Source organism: Daktulosphaira vitifoliae, unplaced genomic scaffold (genome assembly GCF_025091365.1).
Source record: "Daktulosphaira vitifoliae isolate Bord-2020 unplaced genomic scaffold, ASM2509136v1 Scaffold_3, whole genome shotgun sequence".
In the NCBI taxonomy this organism is placed as follows: domain Eukaryota; kingdom Metazoa; phylum Arthropoda; class Insecta; order Hemiptera; family Phylloxeridae; genus Daktulosphaira; species Daktulosphaira vitifoliae.
Window position 1 is genome coordinate 7742823 of NW_026099574.1, and position 12455 is coordinate 7755277.

The 12455-nt window shown below is 25.8% G+C and overlaps 1 protein-coding gene across 11 annotated transcripts in view; it reads right to left on the reverse strand.

Moving 5' to 3' along the window:
• The window catches only part of LOC126901406 (protein unc-13 homolog A), a 114438-nt gene that overhangs the window by 74813 nt on the left and 27170 nt on the right, over positions 1–12455 (reverse strand). For 10 of the 11 annotated variants that reach the window (XM_050677829.1, XM_050677828.1, XM_050677825.1 and 7 more), the window contains 7 exons: positions 11639–11756; positions 11398–11549; positions 11198–11300; positions 10949–11032; positions 10736–10883; positions 8049–8654; positions 5278–5868 (listed from right to left, as the gene is read on the reverse strand). In XM_050677829.1, coding sequence (XP_050533786.1) covers positions 5278–5868; positions 8049–8654; positions 10736–10883; positions 10949–11032; positions 11198–11300; positions 11398–11549; positions 11639–11756 — 1802 coding nt within the window. The remainder of the gene's footprint in view (positions 1–5277; positions 5869–8048; positions 8655–10735; positions 10884–10948; positions 11033–11197; positions 11301–11397; positions 11550–11638; positions 11757–12455) is intronic. The other variant, XM_050677822.1, reaches the window with a different exon arrangement.

The window sequence follows — 12455 nt, forward strand, 5'->3', positions numbered from 1 at the left end:
TTGCTTTATTTCCTGTTAAACGGTCGTAATGTCGAACCTCAAGAGGGCGTTTAAAATTATTTATACAGACTTGAGAGCAACAGCTGTTGTTACAAACATGTACAGACTGCACAAGCAAACGTTTCAGTAGATTATTTAAAACTTTATATGGCCAAGTTTATCTTTACTTTACATTGAGAAAATATGCGCATAGACAAAGTGAATTCCGGAAACGTTTCTCTCGATCTAATCCAGAGCACCTTTATAAGCGATTATTTCTACTTTTGATCCAAATACCACAAATATTTAGCAAAATTCTGCCTTTCTATGGTGCAGACATTTTGTTGCAAGAACTCTGTCAAACAAACACATATACCTTTAACCGGTGCTTGGTTATGCGGAAACGTGTAATTTTATATTTTCATAACGACATGTTATTTTTTAGAAACATAACAAAACCCACACTAGAATCGAAAATGTATAATATCGTAAGTATACGTGCAGAGTCAAGGGTTGAGTTTGGTACATAATACTTGCACACGCTTACGTAGAAGTGTTTGTGGTATTATCACACATATTGTGCAATATGTAGTTTTACTCCAAAATATACCACATAGTATTGTATTATTGAGTTTAAATAATTTTGTTAAATAGACATTGAACATGTACACTGTTGTTTTACAGGACAAAAGAGATTTCATCACAGTTTAAAATTTAAAATCTATATATATATATAACCTCTAGAATTATTATAATTACAATTTGAAATAATTTCATGATAACAGTTATAATACAAAATGCCAATTACCCAATGAATAAAACGATGGTAATAATGATGGGCATATTTCTATTACCTGAATTTCCCAAAAGAGAAAAAAAAATTTTCTCATTTTTGTGTGCATTTTAAAGCTAAATAAATACAAAATGAGAGTATAAAATGACAAAATTACGATCTTCTCTTAGCACATTTTTTAAAATTAAATATTCAAATAATCACAAATGTATGATTTTTTTTTTCAATTTAGATCATATAAACAACACTACTTTAATAAAGTATACACGTATATTTTTAAAATTCCTGGTTTATATGTTCAATTTAAAAAAATTTACAAAATGTTGAGTTTTTTATTAATCCATTTGTTATAAAATTGTTATTGACTCATTCAAATTTTTTGTAAAAAAAACCTTTAAAAACAGCTATTCTACAATTTTGAAAATATAAACGAATTAATTTTATTATTAAAAATAAATATACTTTTAATTTAATCTATAAAAGCAAAAATAATTTTAAAATAAATTGCCGAATGATTGTAGGCTTAAATATTATAAGAATTTTCAGTTAGACCAGTTTTATACTGTATACACCTTTTAGTAAAATTCATTAGCTTTAAGATAAAAAAAAATCTTATTTTCGGTAAAATAAAACGATGTGGCTGGTGAACTTCCTACGCGTAAGAATTATTTGTCAATTACTTTTAATTTTATCAATAGTATCTTATTCATTCATGATACTATTTTTAATTTTTTCTATTATAAAGTTATTAGAAAAAATAGCAATTGGTTAAACCATGAATTTATTGTACAATCTTGTATTATGGAAGAATTTAGTTTTAATAAATATACTTGTAAGTTATCATTTATTTGATTATTTTAACGATATGATGAACGTAATGTGTTTCAGTTATATTTTAATTGTACTGCTTTAATTGTAGCTCACTTTTGCTGCAAAACGATAACATAAGAGCTGATCTAAAATTTGTATAGACATTACAAATGAAACATCAGAGCATTCGAGCATTATAAAAGCGTTAAAATCGGTCCAATGCGCCTATTGTATAAACACTCAATAATACATTATATTTTACAGTAGATAACTATTTGACAAAGAAATAATATATTAATATTAGATTATCTGCTAAATAGCAAAATATAGATTTACATCTTTCATACAATACAGTATAGAATAGTGTTAAAAGTAAAAAAAAAGTTATTCAAAAAATATTAAAATTAATGAAATATTTATAAATTTTGTTACAATATCAATAACTTAATCACTCTACAACTCGAACATTTAAAACAAAATACTGAAAAAAGATAGACTTAACCATCAAAGATTTCGAAATAATATACAAATAGGGTTGCGATGGCAGTAGCCAACAAACGTAGTACAAACAAGGCTTTTGAATTAATAATACATCAGTTAGTGATAGTAACCTTTTTCTATTTTCTTTGGTATCTTTGGAACTCCTCTATACTCAATTTAATATCAAAATTATTCATTGGAATAATTCTAGTCCTTCGTCAAAGAGGCTTTGTCGATCATTGATATTTGAATATACGAAAGAAAAAATAATCTACCAGAGAAATGGTAAATAAGATAATAAAAAAAAAAATGTGTTGCCTATATTTTAAATGTAAGATTTAAAATAAACACATTTCATACTTCAATAATATAATTATTTCGAAACGTGAGTATTATACATTTATTCATACTCAATGTATATTGATGATTTTGTATTTTGACCTACTCCATGTATAAATAATTTTTAAATTATTTAGATATTTAATAGCGGGCAGATGTGCAGTAGCTATGGACGCGACGCGCTGTGCTTATGTCCTAACCTCTATGATCAATAGGCTTAACAATATTGTATACCGATTAACAATAGTTATAAAGTTTCATAGGAAAAGCGCACAGTAACTGAACCACCGCGTTTTTTACTATAGGTGGAATGCATGTATAGTAATGAAAACTGAAATTTAAATGTGTTATACATTGGGCGCGATCTGGTAGTTTCACAGAGTTACTGTCGAGTTCACCGAAGTAGATTATTAACAGTTTTAAAGAGCAGGCGCATTCGATGCATATTCGCGTCCAACCCTCATAAGAAATCATTTATATTTCATTTAAACTTTAAATGGTATCCAATGGATAATAATCAAACGATTACTGAGCCATACTTTTGCTGTTATTTCACTGCTTTGAAAGATGATACGCGCAACATATTTTAGCGTATAATTGCTTATGCCTAACAATAGTATTGTATATGCAAATTTTCCCTTGAGAGCAAGTCATGCAGCCATACGTTGTGACGGTTTTAGTATTCAGCGCGGTAATCGCCGAAAAATAGCGCCCACGAAGTTGTGTAAAATATTATCAAAGGAGTAAAAAGAAAAATCTTTAGCGATGATTTATGGGCGGTTTTGAATTTCCAATACACTTAATTCCTAACGACCGTCTCTCCACTTACTGTCGACCTACAGCCAATCACCGTGCTTTCTCTGAGTAATGTTTCACGGAAACCTTGCTGTCTACCCTAATGCCTTATAATTTTCATTGCCTGCTGCCTATCAACGATCAACAATCTTATTATTTGCCAAAAAAAATTATTTATTTTTATTTTGCCCGTAAATTTGACGGCTAGCGACGTCTTAACAAAATATATATTATACAAAAATAAAATGTTCATTAATCTCATGGTTTCATGGTCACGATTTTCATGCTATCATGACCTAATATTATGCATAAACAAAATTTTCTCCTGCATAGTTTATGACACTACAATAACCGATTGTTGTGTTATTATATTGATTATATTTCGTTGTAGTTTTCTTAAATAAAGTTATAAAGTCGAGTAGTGTAAGAGCATAAGTTTTATTGATTTTAGTCTTCCCGTCATATTTTACGTTCGCGTTCGCACCATAGAAACAATAACCTGACCCAACTTCACATCTCAGAACGACATGTGCTATTTGAATATCAGACTCTTTGGAAATGTTATTATTTCTAATTATAAAACCTAATTATTTGTGAGCGCACAAAAAAATATTCCAAAGAGAGGATACTATTTTACAACCATCCCGCTATTTTATAAAACAATATTAGTTAACAGAAAATGCAATATTTAATTTGTCCATAGTATTTTAAGTATCTCCAATTTTCAACACTAGTTTTTATCATTTCTTCAAAGTAATAAAATTAAATAATCGTTTCTATCAATACATACGATTCTAAAGAAATTAATTTTTAAATAAGAATCACTAATAGATATAAATTTCATAAATGAATTTTTTTCATCATTCTTGTGTACATAAATGAAATTATTCTTAAAATTTGAATAATCATATTATTTATCTAATAACATAATATAATTTGTATAAGTATATTTAAAATTGAAATATTTTAAAAATGTCCGAATCTTTAAAAGAAAACTCAAGAGTTTTCATTTATGATTTGATTAATATGTGTTAAAATAATCGGACTAAAACAAAAAAACGTCAATGAAAAATCCAATAATTTGATCATAGTTTTTTTAGAAATTGTTTTAATTTTTGGTTAAATATAAAATAATCTTTATATCAACGTATACCCTTCATCAAAAATTAATAATTCAATTGGTTAAACTTACACTTATATATTATTTTTCACAGTTACCATGACTATGTTGATATAGTCTCTTACCGCATATACTCAACGGAAATTTGTTTTTGGATTTGGTTTTCATTTATTATCGAATGTATATTTTTTTCTACTCCTGAGTTCACAAGTCGGAAAACACGCATAGCACATCGATCGCAAAAGCCGCTTACCGGCTTGTATACAGGGTGTTCAGTAAGTCAGGAAACGGGTTTCTATTGTTCTCATTGTTTGTAACAATGAGAACAATAGAAACCCGTTTTCTGACTTACTGAACACCCTGTATAATAATGCATAAACATATATTTGTGTTATAGCCTACGTAGGTAGGTAGATACCGTTTTCCCTAAATACGGAATTTCGGATACAATTTTCCGACAATTATTTATAGCACTATTGGGGTAAATTCTGTACATAGTCAAAAGGTCGAACCATATAATGTCCATTTTATATTTAGTACAAATTAGATGAGGGTATTAAATGATCCCTTGGTAAAGCTTTTCCGTTGATTTGTTTCATTATGTTTACCAAATTTATTTTTACGATATTATTGTTGTTATTATACAGGGTGTTCAGTAAGTCAGGAAACGGGTTTCTATTGTTCTCATTGTTACAAACAATGAGAACAATAGAAACCCGTTTCCTGACTTACTGAACACCCTGTATANTAGAAACCCGTTTCCTGACTTACTAAACATCCTGTATAATGAATATTATTTTTGGCTAATACATAATAATTGACATATATTTCTAGTGAATGAGATATTTGCTAAATAAATGCAAGATTCACAAACTCTAATTATTTACCATGGTCGGTAGTGTTTTAAAAGATCCTGAAATCTTAAAATTTCTAAAAGGGAAACTTTGTATAATGTACTTACGTTTAATTGATGCACAATCTTATTGTAAGCTTTATGCCATCTCACCCTGGCCAAATTTCTCTTATCTTCAGGTGCTGATGGGTCTATGATTGTTGTTCTTGCACCACCCATCTCATCAGTCAAAAGGAGTTCTTTGTTCTTTTGCATATCCAAATGATTGTCCAAATCTTCCTGGTCTTCATCCAACAAATCATCTTCGTCATGTTTCTGTTGTTGCTGCTGCTGACTTAGATGAATCTGTTGAAATGGTTGGTACGGTTGCGATTGTTGTAATTGCTGTTGTTGTAATGACGCTGACGGAGAAAACCGTTTAGCCTGATTAGAATAGATATCCACAGGAGTATTGGAACCTCCTAACGAACTAGGCAATACTCGAGGAGATTCTTGGACTTCGTGTTCATCAATGGGTAATAAATCTTCTTGATAGCTTTCAGCGGAATCTTGTGTTCTCAAAGTGTAGCCTCCGCCACCAAGAGATCCAGTCTCATCTTTAGAAGATTTGTAATGCTCATAGCTACTAGGTTTAGATGAGTCTTGCATCCACCTTCTATTTGACGTACTTATAGATGACACAGCAGTCTCAAATGAGTCCTAATAAAATTAAATATAATATAATTATAAGTTCCTTTTTTTTATGAAAATATGTTGATAAAATTTGTAAAATAATAGTCACGTAAAAAACAACAAAAATAAAGATTCTAATTTAACGTAAAATTTTGTATATAATAATATAATATGAAGTCCTTATTTAAAATTAGTGATAAAATAAGATAATAATATACGAATATCTTCTTTAAGCTTAAGACTATATTACAGTATACAGGGTGGCCCAGCACTCACTGACAACTTAAATAACTTTTGATTCAGTTAATATTATAGCTGATTTTTTTTTTTAATAGTTATACGTTAGGTCTATAATTATATCTTAATAATTCATTTTTTTACATTTTATTAAAAATATAAACTATTTTAAAATTTTAAATAAAATGTAAAAAAAAAAAAATTAAGATAGCTATTTTATACAGTAGATTTTAAGAAAAATTTTGGTAAAAAAATATCTTATTAATATTCAGTAGTAAATATTCTGTAGCATTTTAAAATTTGTGAAAATTTTAATTTTCATGTATTATGTATGGTATTAAACATTGAAATACGTGTTGAGAAAAGGACAAAAGAAAACACTATCTTTTCATGATTACTATAATTTGGAGGTGTGTAACTTTTTTCATGAAAATTACTTACGCATTTAAATGTGAATGATTAGAAATAATTGCCTTATCAAATACCTCATCATCGTATTAATACCAAGTTAGTAAATATAATAGACCTTATACTTAGCATAATATAAATCTTGAGTCATGATAAATAAATTCTATTATTAGTTATTATAAGTAGATTTATCTACTAAAGAGATAAAACTACTTATTAAGTTATAGGTTTGTTCGTGTTTTTATTTGAATTAAAGGCGGTCATTACGACGTTAACAATTTTCATGGAAAAATCCATACACATATCATATTTAGTGTGAAAGTATTGTGTTTACTTCTGTCCTTTTTTATAAAACATCGCCAGCGTTTGATACCGTAGAATAAATATAGAAAAATTCGAATCATTAAAAAAATTTAAATGTTACAGAAAATTAACTACAAAACATTAACAACAAATGTTTTTACCAAATTATTTCTTAGCATTTATTCAAAAAATGGTTATTTTGAATTTTTTTTAAACATTTCTCGTAAATTTTTTAAATTATTAATTTTTTTATTTAATTATAAAAATTATACTTATTACATTATTATAGCCCATAAGTATATTATATAGTAAAAAAAAAATTAGCAAAAAATATTAATTGGATCAAAAGTAAATTAAGTTGTCAGTGAGTGCTGGGCCACTCTGTATACTTCAAATATTTTAAAATTTTAAATAAATTTTGAATTTAAATTTTAAATTATGTTAATTAATTAATTTTGTTTAGTGTAAATTGAATTATACAAATTTCATATTATATTCAAAACTATAAATAGTTCAAACTTAAAAAAATTAAATATCTTCAGTTATTAAACTCTAGAGTCTGACCCAGTACGTATCGAAACATGCATTCGTTACTTATTAAGATCGATATATTACTAAAATTATTATCTATTTTTAAATTTAGGATTAGCTTTCTGCCTTAATATTCTTCTAACGCTTTAAATTTGTACATTTTATTGAGTTCAGATAGTAAAGCTAAATTATATCAACTTAAATTCGTAAAAATAATTATTAAATACTTCATTTAGTCTTTAACATATTATTATTAAGCAAAAGTTTTTAAATCTTTCTATTGAGTTTTCAAAATAAAGAAATCAGATTTAAGAAGTCAAGTCGTATTTTCAATATTCAATAACATAAACGAATAAAAATAAATTTTGACAAATATTTTGAAATTTCCAAACTAACAAACTTATGGAACTAAAAGTAAAACCATATTCAACTTCAATCAATAAAATATGATGATATGATATTAATTTTAACTAATTATAGAAAAATTTGTATTGTATTCTTTAGCTCTACATCAAACTACACAATATTAAATTAAATATATCTTGAATTTCTTTTTAGTCATTAAATAATGAATGAATATATATATATATATATATATATATATATATTATTTAGATATGTAAATTAAAGTAAAATATATTACGTATTTAGATACTTTAAATACTTTTAAAACTAGTTGTTGCTTGTTAAGTGGTATTAAAATACAAATAATTAGTATTCATGATCACCTCTTTACGATCTTCTTGAGATTCCATTGAATCAGTATGTTGTTGTTGCAAAAAAATTCTAGGGCTTTCGATATGTTTCACGGTTCTTTGGTAAAATTTCATAAAATTGTCCCTTCTATTGTACTCCCCATTTTCAGGTTTTTTATCTTCTGTCTGTTCTCTTTGAACAGAGTTGTCATACTCATTTATACCCGTGTCTTGTGAATATAACTGTTTTTCTTGTTGGCTGTAATGACCATTGCCATTATAATTATACCCGGGTTCATCATATTCATCATATTGTCTATCAGAGTATTCTTCGTAATTTTCTTTATGATCAAAGGAACTCGATCTTTGTTCCATACTGTTCCTTCGTAATGTTTTTTGATATGTTTGTTGCAAAGATGGTGACTGTTTGATTCGGGATTGAGGTATTCGAGGGAGGATTTTCTTTGTAATGGAAACTTGTTGTTCACTATAAAAAGAATTCGAATAGTAATCCATATACGGCTGTTTTTTCATTGGTATTTCTGGAAGTTGTTTATGTCGTTGAGCTGGTATGGCAGGAGGAGGCACCTCAAAAGGCATTTCTTGGTAGTCATAGCTATGATTTGGCGAATAGTAAATCTAAAAAATACAAAAATATATTAAATAAAACAACGTGCATGAAAACTTTGAGTTTTATAATAAAAAAGTGGTATTTTCCATATACAATTACTAAGAAAACGTTTTTTATTCTTTCTCAACATTTTTTTATTAGCCATTTATAGAGCGTTTCATTTGAAATTATTAACACATGTTTACATTCGCTATCTATATTTTAATACATGGACACATTTAATCTTTAGTATCTGAATGCAAAATTCAAGATGCAAATTTATGAAATTAGTTAGTAATTATATTTAAATATTTTTAATGGGATTTTTTAAAACAAAATTACAATCTATTTATTAAGGAATACAATTTTAATCTTAATAAGTTAATTATAGTTCATAAAATAACGATTATTAAATAATGAAATCATATAAAAAATCAATAAAACAAATTTTTATTGTATTTTTTTGAATAGTACTATTTGAAATAAAATGATTAAATATTATTAAAAATATTAAAATCCAATTATCATAAGTACGCCACTTTCTGTTTATTTATTTATTCTATAAGCTATCCCATATGACAACAACTAATATTTAATTCTGAATAAATAAATTATATTTATAATTAATTTATATTTGCTTGTGGTTGCAAATTTTGAAATAATATTTTGAAATATTAATTTTTATAAATAAACTCACAGAACAAATTTTTTTATATTCTAAATTAATTTCCCTCTTAATTTTTTTTAAACAATATAAATAATTTTCTTTATTTTTGTAGGGCTAATTTTTCATCGGACAAACTAAATTCTCCTATTTTACTAGTTATGCTTATGAGAGTAACTTACATTATTATAAATTGCAATATTGTATTCATATATTTCGACATTAACAATGGGTATGGCATTTTTAATTATTATATATGCCTAATAATTTAAACCTAGAAAGATAAAAGAATAAAAGAAAGACTATGGATAATAATTTTAATAAATTAGCTGTGATTAAAATTCTAAAATATTATGCTTAAAAGAAGTTTAATAAAGTAAATTTATTAATTTCCCTGAATGATATAAAGTATAAACAAATTATTAAATCAGTAGTAATTATTACCTTATTAATTAAGCTAATTAATATAATTATTATCTTAGATTAATTTTTAATTCACCAAAATAACTTATATACAATAAATTATGTATATATATATATATATATAAGGTATAGGAAAACATATAACTATTTGTACGATATACCTTATTCTCTTACTGATTAAAATATATTTTTTATATTTATATAAAGTTAAAAATATTTCTTCCATATTAAGTTAATAAAAATAAATATGGAATAGCTCACTTTAACAATTTTTTATTTATACATATTTTAAATCTAACATCATAGTAGTTATAAATTTTGATTTTTTAAATGAGGACATACATAATTAATTAGATTATTTAATAGATTCTAATTACCATTTGATGCATTTTCACAGCGAATGATAACAAATTACTTTACGTCATATTTATCTCTATATTTTTAGCAAGGCCACAAGCATAAAAATTTGAAAAATTGAAAGAGGATAGTATAATTGCACATAACGTAGATTACTAGATGATTCATTATTATTTTGACTGTAATTTAAATTCGAAATGTTATCATTATATTTTTTATTTGAATATTTTGAAAACTTTTCTAAGTATTTTAACTTTATTTTGTATTAAGTATTTTTTTTTTTTTTTTTTGAGAAAATACAATTTTTTTTTTAAGAATGTATTTTTAACACTTGTGAGCTAATAAATAATATAAATGGTTCTTAAATTTCAATCATTACATTTATTTAAAGTTTTACTAAAGTATTCTTTTATATTATAATGTTGAATATTTTAAGTTTTGGTTTTTTAATAAACACATACTACCACTACTATACTATTGAATCGCGTTAAGTCAATTCAAGTTAATTTTAGTTTTCATGGCTATCTTATACATTTGCTTTTTTTTATATAAAAAACTAACAGGCGTGATAAATAAATATTGGGTATACAATTGAAAAATTAGAGATAAAAGACCCTTGGGCCATGGTTTCAAATAGTGTCGATTCTAGTATTGGTTTTCCTATACCTCTTCATTTTCTTCGTCAACTGCTTGCTGAATAGGATATGTTGTTTTTAGTTGATGAGTCTCACTCAATTCGGGTGAGTAATAGTATTCGTTTTCACCTCCACCATCCCATTGACTGTCCTCTTCTTTTTGATTCGAATAACTGTAACTACAAGTATACGTCATTTAAATAGCTCAACACTATTGACATTTAAAAATAATATTCTATCTCACCTATTTTCATAACTATATATCACTTCACTAGGCTCATTATTATAATAGTTTGATGAACCATAAGGGATAACTGACTCACATTTTCTGCAAAATTAAATATTTTGTATTAAATTAAACTTAATAAGTTTTATATTTTCATAAATTAATTTATTAAAATAAATACTTTATTTAAAGTAAAAAAAAATTTTAATTTAGTCATAATTATTTAATATAATATATTTTTATAATAATTCTAAATAAAATACTCACTGTTTATTGTCATATTGCTCATATTGGTCCCCATTATCATAATATTCATCATAATAAGGTGGTCTATACATTGACGTCTGACGTTCCAAACTTGATCTCCTAACTGTAATTTAATATAGTATATATGAATAAGAAATGAAAATAATTGAAATATATAGAATAGCATCTATTAGCAATATAAAAATAAAAACCCATCATACTTTTATTCGTTTTTCTTTGATGATATTTGGAAATGTGTTTTTTACACGAATGTCTAGAAGAACTAGCAAACCTTTCTTGTTCGTGAAACGTCGTAGAAGACCCTTCTTCATACCATTCACCAGTATCACCCAATTTTAAATCATTTTTTCGCCTATACCAGATAATATGATAAGTCAATCAGACTTAAAACCTACTTTTTTTATAGGTTACAAAATCTAATAATGTAAAAGATTTCCTTACCTTTTTTGATCTTTGTAATCACTTGGCCTACTATTGTAATACAAATTTTCGTCCGGTACTCTTCTCTCGTCATAAGCCTGGGGATTGTACATATTATGTCGATTAATTCCATCAGTTTCTAAAACATCAATTTATTACATGAACAATTTACATAGTAATTAAAATGTATTAGATTGACACATCGTTATATAGATAACACTGTAATAATAATTGGTATATAAACTAAAAGGACAACGAAATTAATTCCTTTTCAGAACACTGTAGACACCGAATAATGGGAAATGTTAATAATTTTCTTACTTAAATAGAAAGTTGTATGTTCTTAAAGTATTCTAGATCACATTATATTAACTCACTAAGTTATACACGTCTTAAAACAACAAGATAACGCATACCGTTCAAAAGTTATGGCAATATTTTTTAAAAAATTGTTATTAAAACTTTTTTTCTGCTCGATAAAAAGTTTTTAAAGAAATTTGCAAACAAAATAAAAATAGTGATATTTATAAAAGTAAAAGATGGGTAATGAAAATTAAAGGAGGAATGAAGCATAAATACGTTTTTCCTCATTTTACGGTTAAATATATTACATGTTCATTTATTATTTTAATTTATAATAAAAAAAACGACATTAAAAAGAACACGTGGCGGAAAAATATGAGTAAATATAAGATATTGGATAATGAGGATATACCTACTTTTACTTAAGATAGTAATGACACGCGATTATTTACTGTTGAACACGAACAGTCCACGAAATTGAGTTTCACAAACAAAAAAAAATATATCAAAAAATGTCCAAGAGAAAATAAACGGT